The sequence below is a fragment of the Danio rerio genome, chromosome 17 (assembly GCF_049306965.1).
Source record: "Danio rerio strain Tuebingen ecotype United States chromosome 17, GRCz12tu, whole genome shotgun sequence".
In the NCBI taxonomy this organism is placed as follows: Eukaryota; Metazoa; Chordata; class Actinopteri; order Cypriniformes; family Danionidae; genus Danio; species Danio rerio.
Window position 1 is genome coordinate 48965153 of NC_133192.1, and position 19258 is coordinate 48984410.

The 19258-nt window shown below is 36.2% G+C and overlaps 1 protein-coding gene across 9 annotated transcripts in view; it reads left to right on the plus strand.

Moving 5' to 3' along the window:
- Positions 1-19258, plus strand: part of ktn1 (kinectin 1) — a 75773-nt gene that overhangs the window by 52806 nt on the left and 3709 nt on the right. For 3 of the 9 annotated variants that reach the window (XR_012392640.1, XM_005158886.3, XM_073926998.1), the window contains exons 25-34: positions 5757-5846; positions 5960-6040; positions 7524-7613; positions 7727-7819; positions 9411-9479; positions 9591-9674; positions 11376-11459; positions 17136-17219; positions 17329-17418; positions 17605-17715. Coding sequence is in view for 8 of the 9 variants with exons in the window: in XM_005158886.3 (XP_005158943.1) it covers positions 5757-5846; positions 5960-6040; positions 7524-7613; positions 7727-7819; positions 9411-9479; positions 9591-9674; positions 11376-11459; positions 17136-17219; positions 17329-17418; positions 17605-17715 (876 nt within the window). In the remaining variant the exon portion in view is untranslated. Of the gene's footprint in view, positions 1-560; positions 648-5756; positions 5847-5959; positions 6041-7523; positions 7614-7726; positions 7820-9410; positions 9480-9590; positions 9675-11375; positions 11460-17135; positions 17220-17328; positions 17419-17604; positions 17716-19258 lie in introns of all 9 variants that reach the window. The other 6 variants (NM_001309329.1, XM_005158885.4, NM_200081.2 and 3 more) reach the window with 3 other exon arrangements.

A 19258-nucleotide genomic window follows, 5' to 3' on the forward strand; every position in this document is an offset into this window, starting at 1 on the left:
GATCCTTTATATATGAAAAGAGTTTGACATTTTGACAGAGGTTTCACAATTGAAAATCTTCAGTTTCTTTTTATACATGCATGAGGATATATTACTGTATAATTATTGTCATCCTCTTAATATAATTGAAAGGTTGAGATTAGCTGCTTTAGATGGTCTTGTGTGTACTCATTATAGTTTATGAATGTGTTTTATTTTATTCATTCATTTTAAATTTGCTATGATGTAATTGGTTTCCTTTGCTTGCTCGGATGCTTTTTAGCGGAACACTTTTCATGATACATTTTCATTTTTCCATTTTGTTCCTCCTATTATTGTTGGATTCCTGGATGGTTTTGCTCTTTTGATTGAAAACTCTATGAATGTGTTCAACACACAAATAACAAACCCTGAAAATGGTAGGGCTGTTTCTTTTAGCCAAAATATTTATGTAAAACAGCGGTACATGGAAGTGCCTTGGCTGCGCCTTGGATTTAATTCATGCCAAAATGAAAGGACAATCATTTGTTTGGCAAGAGTGTAGGCTGAACTGAAAGTGGTGTTTCTCTGAAACTGACTAGGAGCTACGGGAGAAAAACTGGAGCGCTATGGAGGCGCTGTCAGCCACCGAGACCATACTTCAGGGAAAACTCACCAAGAGCGCCAAGGTTCGCACCACAACTCCCAAACTACTTCACTCTAGAGTCAAATCAAAGCATCTCCAATAAGCCTCTGCCATTTATTGACCAGTGAAGTTCTCATTCCTCCTTAACTTCCTCATGAACGGCTGCATACTCATTTCATTACGCTCAACTGCTCGGCTGCATGCTACTGATGCGCTGTGTCAAATCCTGACAATAGTCTGCAGCTTCAAACATGCAAACGAATGTGCTTTAAATTTGCCCGTATATTTTGGCCGGAGCTTGCTGTTTGCTTTATTAAAAAGAAAAAATGTCTTTGAATGTTTTTGAGTTTTAAACAAGACCAGTGAAATGAGTGTGCGGCTATTTTTATTTTTATTTTATTCCCCTTTTGTTCTTAAATTAGCATTTAGTTTATGTCCATTGTGTCATTTGATCATTCATTAGTGATTTGCCCTTTTTTGATTTCCTTTTTCCCGGCATGCCGATCACCTCCTGATTTCCATTATTCTGCACCAATGTTTGTCTCTCCAAATATCAATCCAAATGACTGTTTTTATAATGACAAAAGAAGATCAGGAAGAACTTTTAAATGGGAAGCCAGACAAAATGACTTTCTCAAAGATGCACATTTTGTTCAGCTAGTCAGGTTACATCCATCTTGTTCATTCCCTTTCCCTGCACCTATTATGGTCTCTCCATGTCTCTCTCCTCAGTCAGTTACCCTAAATTCTGTTAATAGTTGTTCACCCCTCAGGGTGTTACAATCCCCATGAGACCTTCGTTCATCTTTGGAACACAAATTAAGATATATTAGATAAAATCTGAGAGCTCCCTCATTCTCCATAGATGGCAACGCTCCAATTCGCTTGTTCAAATTCCAGAAAATTACTGTAAACATCCTTTAAACACACCACAAGCCTTCAGTGGTTCAATTGGAGTATTATCAATCAAAAATAATATGTTTAGTGCACGTACAACAAAAACAACGACTTTAATCTGTTCATTTTTGCTCCTCAGTGTCAGTATAGGGTGCACTCATGAGTGTGTTGTGCTCTTTATGCACACAATAGTCAACATTTGAGGTGTATTAGATCCTTTCATCAGAGTTGGCCTAACTTGTGGCATTTGAGTTGATGTCTATGTCATGGCATAGAGTAACTACAGTAGTGGCTCTATAAATGTACTGAAGCTACAAATAATGTTGCTTACATCATGAGCAATTCTGCGGTTCAGCTGGCGATCTTTAGTCATATGGACGGCATGTACTGTGAGGTTTATCTGATCTTAGTCATGTCCAGCTGTACCAACCCCAGCCCTGCACCTGCTCTACAAATTCAGTGTTTTGCAGAGTTCTCTTGCTTTCTTTAAATTTTTTTGTCTGTTTTGATTAGTTAAATATGCTTTAGAAAATACAAAAGGGTTGTTATTTGGGTAACATGCATTGATTAAACACATGCATTGATTAAAAGGGTTTGATCAAAGATTATAAAACAACATTTTTACCTTGGGAATAATACACCCTGATGAATAACAAAATAGCCCTACTTGTTTTATTGATGTGCATTAAATATCTTGCGAAGAAAAAAAAAAAAACATTGGTGCATCATATTTAAAAAATAAAAATCTTATTTTTATCTTTGTGACTTTTTTGATTTGATATTTTGAAAAATGTCTCGTCAGTATTATATCTATATTTGTTTGGTTACCAGCATTTTTCATCTAAATCTAAGTCTGATTTTCTGTTTTACAGAAACCCCCCAGCAGGCACACAAGGTCATAAGGCGCTAATATTGGGTTAGATTTAGGTTGTGACGTCAGGTGACCAAAATTCAATGCCTAGCCAGTGTTTAAGGTAGGGGTCTCAAACTGCTGGCCCAAGGGCCATTTGCGGCCTGCCCTCCTCCTCCTCCCGGCCAGCAACTGACGTCAAAAAGTATAACGAGATTCGGCCCACCAAAACGTATATTTTCGAACCACTATCATTGTTGTGCAGTCGCGTCTAACCACCTGTACTTATTATATTATTACCGTACTAATTTTCTCTCAGTGTAGGGTCGAGATTACTTGTGTTTTAATTCTGTGGCTGATTTAAACATTAAAATATATAGGATGTCAGTAAGTGCTCTATTTTACTAAAGCTCTATATTTGTAAATATATAAGGGTCATTTGATTATTATCAGTTTTATACCATTTGTATTTTGTTGTAAAAACACTTCCTCATGGCTTACACCAGGGGTCTCAAACTCAATTTACCTGGGGGCCGCAGGAGGCAAAGTCTGGGTGAGGTTGGGCCGCATAAGGGATTTCACAAAAAAAAGTCCTCAAATGTCATTATTAACAGTTTTAATTATTTCTTCTGAACATGAAGTGTCCTGAACATTAATAGAACATTGAGTGAAGATTATGAACAGTTCTTCTGAACATGGCATCTTTTGCCTACTTCTTGCTGCCAGAGACTTGACAGCGCTTCTTCTCACAAATCTGAACCACATTTGGCTTTAGAGCGGAAGCAGTTGACACCCTCAGTATGGCTTGAAGATGATCATCATTAGGTCTAGACCTGTACTTTGACTTATTGAAGTCCTAGGGAAAAAAGTGGGGGAACTCACTCAAAATTTCCATTTCCTCACCTAAAAAAAAGGCAAAAATACTTACGTTTTCTCTAAGATGCAGGGCAGGCACGCATAGGGCTCAACCTGTGCAGAGCACATGCCCTTTTTAGTCTTGCATAGAAAGTGCCCTTCCAAAATGATCAAAAGTGCCCCCGCGACGCGACACACCCTCGGTCCCGCCCTTCAGTAGGCGCGCGATAACACCGCTCTTGAGTACGCGCGCGACAACACAGCTGATCAGAACGCGCGCGACTGCGCATTGAGTGACAAGCGCGCTATGTACGGATAGAATCAGCTGAGCAGGGAGCGCTCTCTCTCCCCGCTCCGCTGATTCTGTCAGAGTACAGCGTCGGCGCGGGCCACTAAATATTGCACTGAGGGCCACAAATGGCCCGCGGGCCGCGAGTTTGAGACCCCTGGCTTACACGTTATGCTGGTGGTGTAAATATGAAAATTTTGCTACAATTCGATTGAAATGGTTTTATTTAATAGATTTTCTTCATATGGTTATTAAGATTTGCATAAAAACTTTGTACATTAGTAAAATTGTACTACTGGTTGAATTTAGCTTGTTAAAGTAAATGTGAAAATGCATATACTTTTGCCCTCTTTGTTGTAGTTTTACAAAAAAAAAAAAAAGAAAGATATTGAGAACAATTGGCAGTAAAGTCACTTAAGTTACCCAAACTGCTTTCTGCTTTTCTTTACAATTTTGAACAGAATAATAATTATTATGCCTATTATTTGTAGTATTTTAATAGCAATATAAACTACCCCTTCAATATGTATGACAAGAAACATCAAGCTAGAGTTTTGACTGCATATACTCTGTGGAAGAATGACAGATTGGGTGTATAACGTTTGGCCATACACACAACAACCATAGATATACTTCAGCAGCTGATGTGTAGCACGATAAACGTGCTGATTTGCATTATCACTGACAGGTGATGGGTAATGCTTGAATTATAAACGTCATGTCTGTCATCCTAAGATGGATTAATTGTCAGGTTTCTGCTTTTTTTTGTATTTAAATTTTAAAACGGCCCTCCTATGAAATGTCCCCCTGCCAGTTTGAGTCTGAGACCCCTGGTTTAAGGACGCTATTTATATGTCCAATGACAACGTCAAATTACGTTGGTATTTGATTGATTTTTAGGTTGTATTGGAAAGATAATGTCCACACAACGTCAAGCCATAACATCATAGATGTTTATATAAGGTTGGAAATTGGACATTAACATCAGCCTTACATTGGCTTCTTACGTCAACTGGATTTTCATTTCCAAACAATATGCAACATACCCACGACGTTGGAGTAAAGCGTCAATCTGACGTCATGTTGACCTCCTGTGCCTGCTCTGAAAGAACATAAAGTTGAATATGTTATGACAAAATTTACAAAACTTGTTGGATACCATGTGTTCCTGATATCCGGTTTCACTTTAAGATAAAAAAAAGGCTAAAAAATACTAGACTTTATTTTATTTTTGCTAAATATTAACTGTTTTTCAAACAATCTTATGTTTTTTTAATTCACAAAAACCAGTGTATTAAAAGGCGATATTGTAAAGTGCAATTATCAAATCACAAAATTTGTTATTATATGAACATACAATCTGTAATTTTAGTTTTATAAAAAAGTTTTGAACTAAACTGATTTAGTAAAAGTTGTTATAACAAAGCCAAAAAATTGCTAAAACAAAAAACAGTTACAAATCAGAATTAAATACAGATTTTTTTAATTATTTGGTTTAAAATGCTAATTATGATTAAACATATGATTAAACATATACCTGCCCGTTTGTTCTGCCTTTTTTAATGGTAGAATGCATACAATTTTCTCCAATCATTTGCAAATGTGGTAAAATGCCCTGGAATTATATCACACCCTTTAAGTTCATATTTCAGCATGTAATCTAAAAAAACATGTGAACTTAACAGCTAATACTGATTTCTGTTTTGTTTGGCTCAAACTGTTTGCGCCTGAAATGAGTTTTCTTTTTTCCTTTTTTTCTTTCTTTCTTTCTCTTATGTATCGTGTTCTACAGTGGTCCAGTTCATTGTCAGCCCTAATAAATTTCTTGATTGCTGCCTTGTGATGCTTAATTATAGATTTAGTTTTCCTGTTTGTTGGTGTTGTTGAGGATAGAGGTTGAAAAAGTTGTGGTAAAGTAGAACCAAATGTTTACTTTTGATGACAGAAATATTTTCTATTTGAGTTTTTTTTTTATTTATATAAGTTTTTAATAGCATTAGTAGTATTTTTATGTTTGTTACAGCCATTTCAGGGTGTGTGTCGTGTTTAAGAATACTTTAGGGTTAATGGCTTGTAGCACAGTTGTTCATGTGTTGTTTTTTTGTTGTAGTATTTATTTCAATCTCACTTTTTGGTAGGGAAGCACCACTGGCTTTACTGATCTTGGCACAGTTGTGGTGTGGATTATTCAGTGGTTTTCAAACTAATCAGAGAGTCTTTTAATCAATGTGCTTGATGAAAGTGTATGTGTTTTTCCACAGGAGCATCAGACTGTGCTGGAGTCAGTGGAGGCAGAATGCAGAGCGTTGCTGCACAGACTCCTGCCGCACATACCGCTGCCCAGTGACCAGGTGCATATCGGGAATCACATCTGTGCAGAATCGTGTTTAAAGTTAGTGTATTTGATTGTTGAGTGCATGCAGTATCAATTCATGTTTGTTTTCCGATTGATCTGATTGTCCAGAACCACCAGCAGTGGGTGCAGAAGTTCGAGGCGTCTGTGAGAGAAAGCTCGTCTGGGGAGGCGTCCTCTGGAGATGCTCAGGTACAGATTCAGGGTCAGTCTTTTAGGCCACATTTACACTGCATGGCTCAGTTGGACAAATTCTGATTTCGTTCTGCATATGTGGCACAGATTTAATGTAACCCACAGTAGGACAAATAAGCATATGGATTCTGATATTGTCAACATTGTAGCTACAAAACTGAATGTAATTTCATCCATGCACACAGATTGAGTAGAACATTATTTTCCATTCTTCCTCCAAACCACAAGCATGGAGAAGTTGCATTAGCCCATTTGCTACTGCAACTCTCTGCTAGCGGGGCTTCCAGCTAACTCTATCAAGCCTCTTCAGCTGCTCCAGAACGCAGCAGCACGAGTGGTCTTTAATAAATCTAAAAGAGGTTAATGACTAAATGACTAAATGTAAATGTAAATGCTATCCCACGCAAATGATTCATACCTAAATTAATTTAACCAGAGGTAATTTACTGGTACTGCTGCTTACAAATAAACAAATAACTTTAAATTATGAAAAACAAGAGCAATATTACGACATGTTACTTTTGTAATAATCTTACCAGTGATGAAGTATTTCAGTAACTTGCCAACAGTGTTGGTACACACAAGCGCCTTTTTAGTGCCTTACCTGTTGATCCCACACCCCTTTTCATCCCTTAACAGTAAACTTCTTTGCAACATTCGTTGCATATTTTACTCGTAGCCTACAGCTAACTTTAAGATGAAATGGTCTTACATGCTAATCTCAAAACCTCTGTCCAGAAAAGTAATCAAACATGATCCCAAACACAAACAATATTAGACAGACTTACACTGCCTACTTTGTCTGAACGGTTTATTCAAAGAAATCAAGGTATATAGTATAAATGTATATAATGTTGCTTTTAGATATTAAAGAAGCCCAAACAATGGGTTTGATTCACTAGCCATCATGATTGATCACAATGTTCATGTTAAAATGTATTCTAAATGTTTTTTATTCAATCTAAATGAGAGAAAATATGAAATATAAATGTAATATATAAAATATTTTAAAGATATATTTCTAAATAAATAAATATATATATATATATATATATATATATATATATATATATATATATATATATATATATATATATATATATATATATATATATATATATATATATATATATATTATTATTATTATTATTATTTATTAGGAGGTCAAACAACAACAATCTGCTCTGTCTTTTCATGATAATTGTGTTTCACCTTGTGTTTGGAGGCATAGCAGTCCTGATCACATTGAATGCATTTTTTTAAAGCTATAGTGTAAATGTAGATATCTTTTAAAGCAGGTCAACAAAACAGGATGCGGTCACACAAATAAAAATAGGCATCAAGAACTGCAGTGTAAATAAGGCCTTACAGTCAGTGCCTAATGAAACCATTCCACCACTTTGTGAATCAAGTGGATTCATCAACATTTAGATGCGCACTTTATAAAGACATCTCTCCATCCATATCCATTTTCCTACAGGCTTTAGCAGAAAAGTTGAAGGAGGCTGAGGAGGCCCAGAAGGTTCTACAGAAAGATTGCGAGACGTACAAGAAAGTGTTGGCGGAGACGGTGAGTCTGCTGTTTTATAAGCTAGACTATGTGACTATCGTTCTGACCATCTGCTTGAAGCGGAGTGATGAGTGATTGTGTGACAGAGGGTTTTGTTGATGTTTGGTTAACAGGAAGGGATCCTGCAGAGGCTACAGAGCAGTGTGGAGCATGAAGAGACACGCTGGAGGGAAAAGCTGGACCTCTCACAGGCTGAGCTCAAAGAGGTTTAGATCAACTACTACATCCTCATTTCTACACTAGAACATTTAATAGGTTTATTTTTGGCCAAAATAGACCAAATATTATTCTTTTTATTTGGAAACCAATAAGCCATATGTAGGTTGATAAATTATTAATGTGAATAAAACATGGTTTTTCATCCAATAACCTAAAAATGGCAATAAACATGATTTATTAGCCTATAGTGATATGGCTACTTATATATCTTTGTATATCCGTCCGTCCATCTATCTGTCTGTCCGTCCATTCATCATCCCTCCATCCATCCGTCTGTTTGTCTATATGTCCATCCATTTGTCTGTCTGTCTATCCCATCTATCTATTGTCTATCTGTCCATCCATTTATCGTCTGCCTGTTTGTCTATCTATCTGTCCATCCACCCTTCCGTCCATTTTCTCCATCTATCTGTCTATTTATCCATCCATTTATCTATCTATCCATCCATCCATCCGTCTGTGTCTCTGTCTATACATCTGTCTGTCCGTCTGTCTATCCATCTATGCATCCGTCTATCCATCTGTCTATCTATTCATCCATCTCTCCATCCATCCCTCTGTCTATCTGTCTCTGTCCATCCATTTATCCATGCATCCAATCATCTATCTATCTATCTATCTATCTATCTATCTATCTATCTATCTATCTATCTATCTATCTATCTATCTATCTATTCGTCTGTCTGTCTATCCATGTTTTTGTCTGTCTTTTGATCAATCCCTCAGTCCATCTGTCTGTCTGTCCATCCATTCATCTATCAATTTGTCTGACTGTTTATCCGTCCATTTGTCTGTCTATCCCCTATACATCTCTTTATCCATCCATCCATCCATCCATCTTTCCATCCGTCTGTTTCTCTGACTGGCTGTCATCTATCTGTCCGTCTGTTTATCTATCTATCTATCTATCTATCTATCTATCTATCTATCTATCTATCTATCTATCTATCTATCTATCTATCTATCTATCTATCTATCTATCTATCTATCTATCTATATATCTATTTATATATCTATTCGTCTGTCTGTCTATCCATCTTTTTGTCTGTCTTTTGATCAATCCCTTCATCCATCTGTCCGTCTGTCTGTCTATCCATCTTTTTGTCTGTCTTTTCATCAATCCCTCCATCCGTCCATCAATCCATCCATCCACCTATCTATCATCCATCTATTCGTTTGTCTGTTTATCCATCCATGTCTGTCTATCCCATCTTTCTATCTGTCTCTCCATCCATCCATCCATCCATCTATCTATCTGTCTGTCTATCTGTCTATCCATCTGTTTCCATCTGTCTATCCATCTGTCTGTCTGTCTATCTATATATCTGTCCGTCTTTCCATCCATCTATTCGTCTGTCCATCCATCCATCTGTCTACCCCACCTATCGATCTGTCCATCCATCTGTTCTTCTGTCAGTCTTTGTCCATCTATCTATCCATCTTTTTTATCTATCTATCCATCTTTCTATACCTTGTTTTTTTCTTTCTCAAAGAGTAAAAAAGTACATGCATTCCTTTAAAGCCTTTTGATAGTGTTTATGTGGAAATGAAACAATAATCATTGTATATTGTGTTTAGATGACTCAGAGGGCAATTGCACTGGATCAGGAAGTGGACAGACTGACCTCAGATGCAGATGTGGAGAGTGTGAGTTTGTTTTGCAACATTCTATTTATACCTTTAGTTTAAAAAAAAAAGCAAACGAGCTGAGTCAAAGAACATACCTTTGAACACAACTTTACAATGTGTATGTCACAGCTAAGGAGAGACAAGCAGCAGCTGGAGTCTGAGCTGGAGCGAGCGGAGCGTGAGAGTGCCACCTACGTCTCGGAAGTGAGAGAGGTAAAAGCATGAACACACAGAGCCGTATTGCTTGCTCACTTCTGTTTCTCAGTCTCTTGTTTTAGTCTGTTGCTTGTCGTTTTTGAATGTCTAACATGTCTGATATCAGCTGCTCAACTAAAATCTCTTTATAGCTCTGAGGTTTGCCGTCTACTTGGCTGCGCTCAGTCCAGACTATATCAGAATGGTATGAGGGAATTTATGATGTACTTCTCATTATCTTCCAAATACACTTTATGGAGAGCTTTTATTGTCTGGACTGAGGATTCATCTGTCTTAATGGAATGTTCTGGGTTCATATAACTAACTCTTGCAATTATGCCACATTGTTGTTTTTCTTTGGTCTTTTTTATCATTATATTAATTTCAGTAGTAGTGGAATTTCTTCTGTGGTATCCAGGTTGATTCTCTATGAGCCTGTTGGCAGATATTTGTCGTTTAGATCATAAACTCACTTAAAACAAGACTTTGTCGCATGTCATTTTGGAGTGTGATGAGAATTAAACGTTATTCATCCATATCATTTCCATATTTTTATAAGCTATAAGTATTTTAGTCCAAAAGCAGAGCATTAATGTATTTTATTTATTTTCTTTAAAATATTCAATACGGCTTGATCTTGGCTTGATCTTATAAAGATTTACTTTTAAACATGCACAAAGTCAGTCAGATGAGCTCACAGTATAAACTCGATGCACTTATTTTCGGCGTTTTTAATTAAATGTCTTTCTGTGTAAAGATGGGAGATTTTCCATGGTGTATATTCTGCTTGTCTGTGCATTTTATTTATATATTACATAAAATTTAGTCATTAAGCAGACATTTTTGTCCAAAACGATTTGCAATTAAGGCATTCAGCGATTCAACAAGACGCAATACACACAAGAACTGATAATTATACAAAGGAACTTTTAGGGCTCAGAGAATTAAATGCTAAAGAGTAAGAGTGGGGAGTTTTTGTTTGTTTTTTAAGGCTCATTTATACTTCTGCTTCAAATGATCGGCGTGAACCACGGCACCTGCCTTGCGCCTTGCGCCTGCCTTGCGACATATACCACATGTCTTTGGTATAGAATACCAAAGACATGTCACTTGTATAGATTTGAATGGGGAAAAGTGTAAAAGTCAATATGGTGAATAAAGCCCCTCCCACTAGTAAGGAGCCAATCATCAATCGCTATATGGCGAATAAAGTCCACCTTTTAATACAGGAGCCAATCATAGATCACTATATACTGACGATACTCTGAGGGGCTTGGACCAGATGCGAGTTTCTGTTTGATTCAAACGTTTAGAAATGAAACTAAAGAGACAGTTGTTTAATTTTATTGCTGATTCCTTATATGTAATGTAATCGCAAGGTTGGCTAGCAGTTTTGAAGAATTTGATGTTTCCCCATTCAGACAGAATGCCCAAGCAAACTGCCAGAGAGGTGTTCTTCTCAGCGTTCATACTTCTGTGTGCTATTTATTTAGCTCTGCAATATCACTTCCGAAATGCTAGCTGGCAGTATGTTTTCATGTTTCTCTGTGTCGAGGAACATTTCACTAGAACATTGAAGAACATCAGTACAAATTGTGACATTCTTTGAACCTGTTGGAAATGACAAGAAATCCCACAGATCTTGACTAAAATCCAGACCCCATTCTCCAATAGCACCAGCTAGTTTTTGCTCCCTAAACATCTCAAACTTCATTTCAGCTCAAAGATCTGTTGACCGAGTTGCAAAGCAAACTAGACGGCTCATACACTGAGGCCGTGAGACAGAATGAGGAGTTGAATTTGGTAAGCCGTACCCCTGGATAAACTCAAAAAGCTTTCACCTTTCACCTTTGAGCTCACACGGGTGGGGGAACTCGCTTTAACAGGCTGGAATGTTTATGGCAAGGAACTATCTGTTATTTCTGAATGACAAACATTTGTTTAGCTGTAAGTGAGAATTCTTAAAGGGATAGCGCATGTGAAAAATGAACATTTACTCAGCCTCAAGTTGTTCAAAATCTGATGAAAGAAAAAGCAGATAATTGGTTTAATGTTGCTAGTTAAATTGTCCCATCGCTATTGACTTGTGCTATGTTTACATGACAACAACTAGATAAAAACTGAAAGGTTTTTCAAAACGATCTTCATTTACATACTCCCACAAAAACGGACTAAATTACTGTAAATACTGTATTATCCTTTGCCAGTATTTAGCACCGTCACCTTGATTGTAAACAGTACCTGTAGGGAAGTGATCACTTGGCCGGTAATGATACAGAATTGGTGTTGTTTGATTATGTTCTCACAGAAATTGTTGCGACAAGCGATATTATTGTCATTTTGAGATCATTTGATTATATAATGATTATATAACAGCATAATAATGCAGTTAGCCATGAACACTTAAAAAAAATCTAGCATTCTTAAGGTTATTTAGATTCTGTAATTTAATTTCAAATAGGTAAACGTCCTGTTATATATACTGTTAAATGTCCTACTAGGTAAATGTCCAGTTATAAACTTTGACACCTGTGATGTAGAATGTAAATGTCACTAAAATGGCTTTAACGTTATTTGTGAATTTGTAAATATATATTCAGGTCATCTCGAAATATTGCACAATAAGTCAATAGATAGATTATTGTGACAGTCCTAGTGATGACATTCGTTTTTATTTAGAATTTGTTGGTCGTAATATGAAGTAAATTCACACCTTTATGGTAAAATGTTAGCAACAACAAGCATATTATGTATACACATGACATCACCATTTTTAAAGGACGTTTACATGGAAACAACAACAGCATTTTCAAAAACTGTTTTCGAATCAACACAAAGTTTCCAATTTTTGGGTGAAAAAATTGTGTAAACAGCCCTTTACATAGAAAAATATATATATAATTGAAATGTATACTACTACTGTCCACTGAGTAGCTACAAGTAGACTTCAAAATATCATCACGTGTGTTCAGAGGTAGAAATAAACTCACTTGAGGTTGAGCATCTGGTCTTTTCATTTTTTGGGTAAACTATGCCTTTAAATCACAGGTGTCAAAGCCAGTTCCTGGCGGGCCACAGCTCTGCATAGTTTAGTCCCAGCCCTTTTTAAACACACCTGATCAAATTAATTAAGTCCTATAGGCTTGGAACCTACAGGTAAGTGTGTTGAAGCAGGGTTGGAGCTAAACTGTGCAGAGCTGCACATCTCCAGGAACTGGCCTTGACACCTGTGCTATAAAAGAACCAGTTAGAACCCAATGGACCCTTTTCACATTTCCTAGTTTCTCAGTAGCAGAAATCATCATAGTTGGGGAAAAAATATTTTTTACAATCCTATTTCATAAAATAACAAAAGGAAAACTCCACGATGGTGTTATCAAGGCTTTCAGAAAAAGGAAAACAGAATGATGATGACAGCCAGAATAGAGAAAAACGTCAAATGTACTCTCAGCACCATAGCATTGCATTAGAAACGCCTCACATAAGCGCTAATTAATTTTTTTTAATTTGATGCAAAGATGATATAATACATTCATATGTACATATAAATGTTCATACATTTTATTAAAATTCTAAATATTTAAGGATTTAAGATGCCAATAACCGTTACAACACAAAACGCGTCATAATAGTCTTGTGAAAAGGGTCCATAAAGACACTTTGTGGTTTCAGTAATAAATAAATAGCATCATAAATAGCTGTTAAATTGATGGAAAAAGTCAGTCATATGACATTTCAGAGATGACAGATATACCTTGCCAGGATGGTGTCCTCTAATACCTTACTCTGTTTACTCTGCTGTCACAGTTTGACTTGCTGTTACTTTTGCTTAAACCTTAAAAGCACATGCATTTCTAACTGCACAGCTGCTGTTTGTTACATACATAAATTGCTGTTCAAAGGTTTGCAGTCAGTAAGATTTTATTACATGCTGTTACATTGATTAAATTAACTGATTTGTAAATAAGATAAAATATAATAACAATTTTTTAACAGCAAATCGATATAGTAGAATATAGTAGGATCATGTGAATTTTTTTCATTACTTCAGTCTACAGATTTGGACCAGAATAGAAAAGTACATTAAACATTACAATTAAATTAAACTTTTTTATTTGTTAATTTAGTATTTAGCAGCTTTATTGATCATAATCTTTTGAACAGCAGTGTTATTAATGGGTTTTTATTCTTACGTAAAATCTTTGTTGTTATAGTGTGTTATAGTGTCAAATCTTCAGTCTTTGTGTTTTGACATTTGCACATAACCTGCTTTTTAAAAATCCACAATTTAATGTCTACTTTTGTCATTTTACTTTTGAATTAACTTTTGTTTTTTAGTGCAACACAATCTCACAACAATTTGTAACTTTTTGATTTAGTGGCTAATTCGTATGAATTCTTACAATCTAATTTGTACAATTTAGTATGATTTGCTCATCCCCCAATGACGGTTGGGTGGAGTGAGGTGTCATGCCTCCTTTTTAAAATCGTACAATTTCGTACAACTGAACACATACTAATTCAAACGAATTAGCCACTAAACTGGCAAAATGTAAAATACTTAGTTTTCTTGTGAGATCAGGCTGTTTAGAGAGATGTAACCAAATCGCCTGAAGTTTTGTCTTACTGACTATTTAATATATTGACTATTTTGTTTAGTTTTTTATTATTAAACATTGACTATATTAATTAGTTTGTCATCATCGCATATTTAATAATGTGTCATTTTCTGTCTTCTGTGGAAGGAAGATGTTTTGCACAGTGTCTGAGCTGCTCTTTTCTGCTCGGTGACGGTGAATTCAACCTTGAGGCTGTGCAGCTCTGATAAACAAAGAAATATATTCATAAACTCTCACCTAATAGGCAAATTACTATGTTTGTAAACATTTAGGATGCACGCGCCGCGAAGTTGCAGAAAAAACGGGAGCGCTAGCATTTACAGCGCGGGAATGACATCCTAGCGGTACAGAGTTTGTTGTTGTCTTAGAAATAAGTTATATTGATTTACATATTATATATGTCAGTGGTTCTCAAACTTTTTTTTACCAAGTACCACCTCAGAAAAAAGTTGCCTCTCCAAGTACCACTATAACAACTAGCATTGAAATACAGTAACGTAGTTGGGCTAATTAAGCAGCTACAGCTCTGCACAGCTCAAAAATTAGACAAGTTAATTCCTATTATTAAGAATATGTATGACTGTCGGCCACTTTGAACATTATAAATAAGTTTAACATTAGCTGTGCTTGCAGGTAAAAAAAAAAAAAAAAAWTATATATATATATATATATATATATATATATATATATATATATATATATGTTTAAATTAGAATGTGCTTTTAAAAGTTTATTAAAAAGGGCACTGTTATCAAAAACTAATAAGAAAATGTGTACAAGTTGTAGTATTAATGTTTAGTAGCCAGTAGGCCTATGTATGTCAGAAAAGTGAGTGATTAAATCAACACAGTGCTTAACCAATTCTTACGTGTGGCAATTCCGGGATTTGGTGCGAATGAGATCACATCTTAAGTGAACTGTAAAGTTCGCTATATACCGACCGTTGTTTTCAAGCAGACTTTGGTACCGGGAACAGACTGGTGTGATCGTGGCTTCAGGGAATAGTCAACACTGATCACATCAGTGTTATCATACACGTCAAAAGTTTAAAAGTGTGTTCATTTTAGTCTTTTATTATTCAGCAATTCCTCCGTGTATCACTAAAAGGAAGCCCAAGTTGCGCTAGTGGTAAGTGTACCACAGTTTGAGAACCACTGATATTTATTATTTACATAATGCTTTCAGCGTATTATAACAGCTCTTTACCCAGTGAAGAGCTCAGTGATCCAGTGAAATTAATGTTAAAGTGAGCGGCGATCATCTGACAGGTCCATTTGTGATAGTACCCTCCTAATGAATATTGGACAAGACGAAATGGCCAAACATCCAGCCCCAAATGTACAATCTCATTGAAGCTCTAAGTGTTTTTACAAGAGAGAAGTTAAAGACCTACAAGTTTTTGGATTCAAAACTATGTAGTGCTAAAAATCGAGGTTCTGCCTAGTCAAAGACAAGGGAAAAAAAGACAGAGCTATACAAGGTCTGGGTAATCATCAACAAGCAAAACTGCATTTTGACAGCGAACTGCACCTCTATGGCAGAGTATGTGAACTTAAACATAGAGGGAAAGTTGGTTTTATATTCCCACATTCAGACTTTCTCCTTAATAATATAATTTCATAAAAGTTTTTTTTTTTCATAAAAAGCGAAATCATATTAGCAGCCAATGACTATCAAAGTGCAACATTGTTCACAGTCAAATAAACAGTGTTAATGTTGATTTCAAGTCACACTTGCAGGTTATTTCAGACCAAATATTCAAAGTGCCGTGGTAAACAATATAGGGAGTGTCACAAGTTGATTGAATGTGTGAATATAAAACCAAGTTTACCCTAATAACTTTAGGATTTTCACGTTTTATTCTAAGCATTCAGTGTCGGCAGTTTAATTAACCATAAGTAACTGTTTTTGCTGAAATCATTGGTGCAAACAAAAAATAGTATCAGCATAGCGTGAACTTAATATGAAATGAGAACTGCGGAGTCGAGCATTTTTAATTAGGTCGTCACTTCATTCAGCTCCCTTTTAGCCAAAGACGTCTGCGGTTGGCATTAAAACCAGTGTGGTGTATGGTAAAAGTTAAGTTTTCTATTTTTGGACTTTTGAATTTGGCATCCTACTGCACAACACGACATGTTTGCTATTGCAACCAGTCTCTTTTTTGCAATTTAGGTTAAGAAATAAAAGCAGTTCGTTTAGCAGAAGCTCACCTCACACCAAACACTTGTAGAAGTTTTATATTTCAGTTTAATATTTTTTTATGCACGTAATCAAAATAGCGATGTGGAATATTGTCTTTAAACATTAAATGACAAAAGAATGAATGAAACAGTAAGTCTGATTGAATGGAAATGAACAGCACTTTTTAGTTTAATACAAACATGCATGCGTGAGAGTTTTGATGCAGTGGAATATTTATTCTTCAAGATCTAACTGTCAGTTGCAGTCAGCTTGAAATAAATAACACTAAACGCCAAATCCGGCTTCAAATCTAAGCATATTTTGGATCAAAACTGGCTTCAAAATCTCATTGAATCATGACCCCAAGAAGCAGGTTGAGTGAAGTGTTGTCAAACTGAATTGTGGGTCCTTCGAGTTGTGATTGGCTGTTAGAAAGTCGATAGAAGCTTCAGACGCCCTCTATCAACCTTTAACGCCAATTCACTGCGCGCTCAAATTTTAATATATATAAAAGAACAGCTTGGGACATTCTGCTCTTTATCTTCCACAAGTCAATCATGCAGGTTTTGAAAAGGTCAATGATTTTCACTTTTAGGTGAACTGTTTCTTTAAGAGCTGCATTATTGACTTCCCAATGAAGGGATTTTTTACTTTTTTTACTTTTTCTGTTGTAATTCAGCTAAAGACTCAGCTGACAGAGACGTTGTGTAAGCTGGAGACGGAGGAGAGCGAGCGACAGAAAGTGGCTGGAGATCTTTATAAGGTAAACCTTTAGATTCAGGAGGATCCTTCTGTTGGTCTTCAAGAGGTAAAGAAGCAAGCTTGTTTATTATTAAGTAAGTCCCTCATTGTATGTTGTGTGTCTTGGTCAGGCCCAGCAGTCCCTGGAATTGATTCAGGAAGAAATTGTAAAACAAGCCGGCCAAGCAGACCTGATAGAGACCAGCGGACTCACACAGATGGTGAGAACCCTTTTAGGTTTTATATTTTAAAAAATATATATAATTACAAAACAGTGTACTCTTCTGTAATGTTGAGACTTTGTAGATTGTTAAATGTTAATGGATTAGTATTGCTTTATGAGGACTAAGATAACCCCTATATCTTGTATCCGTTGATCTTGTGCGATCTTTTTGACATGTTTTCAGGAGGAGATTGACCGTAAGGAGAAGATGACTGCAGGGTTGAATCAGACAGTACAGGAACTTCAGGAACTACTTCAGTCTGTTAATAGACAGCTTACCAAGGGACATGAAAGGGTAGGATTTTATTATGTGTTTGTTTTAAATGTTGTTTTTTTTTTTGTAAATAACGGGATGGGTTTGAACAATTCAAGCATATAGTCCTCATAATCTAAAATTCGCTCAATTCAGCCAAGATTGTTAGAGACTTTGTTTTCAGTATTTTAAGCTGAAACCATGAACCTGAGTGATTTGGTAGGCCCTGTCCACACAAACACGGGTATTTTCAAAACTACACTTTTTGAAAATAAGGTGACTGAAATCAAAACTTTCTGAAAACTCTGGCCAGGGTGAAGATTTTCAGAAACTGGGTACAGTGTGAACACTACAACTGAGACCCTGTTTACACTAGTGCCTTTTAGAATGAAAACGATTCGCGTCCACACTAGCGTTTCACCCAAAGTTTCTGAACTGCTCTCCGTCTACACCAAAATTCTAAAAATGCACATCACGTGACCACACACACTCTCTGGCATGCGCTGCAGCCCATCTAACCAGATCAGAGTGTTCATCAAGGATCTCCCGCTGGATCGAATCTCACTATATTTGTAAAACGTGATATTTAATTCATCTTATTGTCTATGCCTAACAACATATTCCCTGACTTTGGTCTTTTGAATCTATTACTTGTTCTCGGGTAACGTGTTTTGGCTGAGCACAAAGATAAATTAATAATAATTAATGTAAACACATACATTCTGTATATTGAGTAATTGCTTGCCTTTATTTCCTATAATGTATAAACTTATTGTACGTATACTTTTATAATGGCCATTATCAATTATTAAAACTGATATTCAGCAAAAGAGACGAGGTATATTTCATAATTTCAATGAAAATGAATGGAGGCTGTAATGTTAGGCTCCGTTTTGTTATAAATACACATACAGTGAAGATGACGTTCATATATGCAGCACAACGCCTCAACAAGTTGCTAATATCAAAATGAAAATAGCAGTTCCTTATGTTTTTATTTTATTGTTAAGAAAGTGAAACAATTTAGCCAGTGTGATGTGAGTAAGGTTATACAGTACATCGTTCCCTTTAAAGATTTACCCGATATTACCCGGGAGTCTCTTTTCTGTATCAAACTTGCTAAGTCTGAACTTACAAGAAGAGGATGCAGAACTTTGACTGTGTAGGCTACTTGATATTGAGGAAAAGCCCCAATCAGAGAGGCAAATGTCGGCAGCCCCACCTCTGTTTTCAGATGTCTCCGTTTTCCCCCATTCACACTGAGACGGAGCAGCCGCATTTTAGAATCAAACGGCCTCTTCAGTGTTTCCAAAACGCTCTGTTTTCGGCGCTCAAAAATTCCGGCGTAGTGTGGACGGATGGCGTAACCGTAGCAAAACTTATGCGTTTTAGTTTGAAAACGGGGCCTGAAGTTGATGGCTCATGACATCAGCATTTTTAATGTTTTTTTTTATTATTTCTGATTGGCCAACATTGACTCACCAAACGTGGAAGAAATGAAAGAGGCTAATTATGCACGTTCGCGACAAACACAGCACAAACTTTTGCACCATGGGGTCCACCTCTGTTTGCATTGACTTGTATG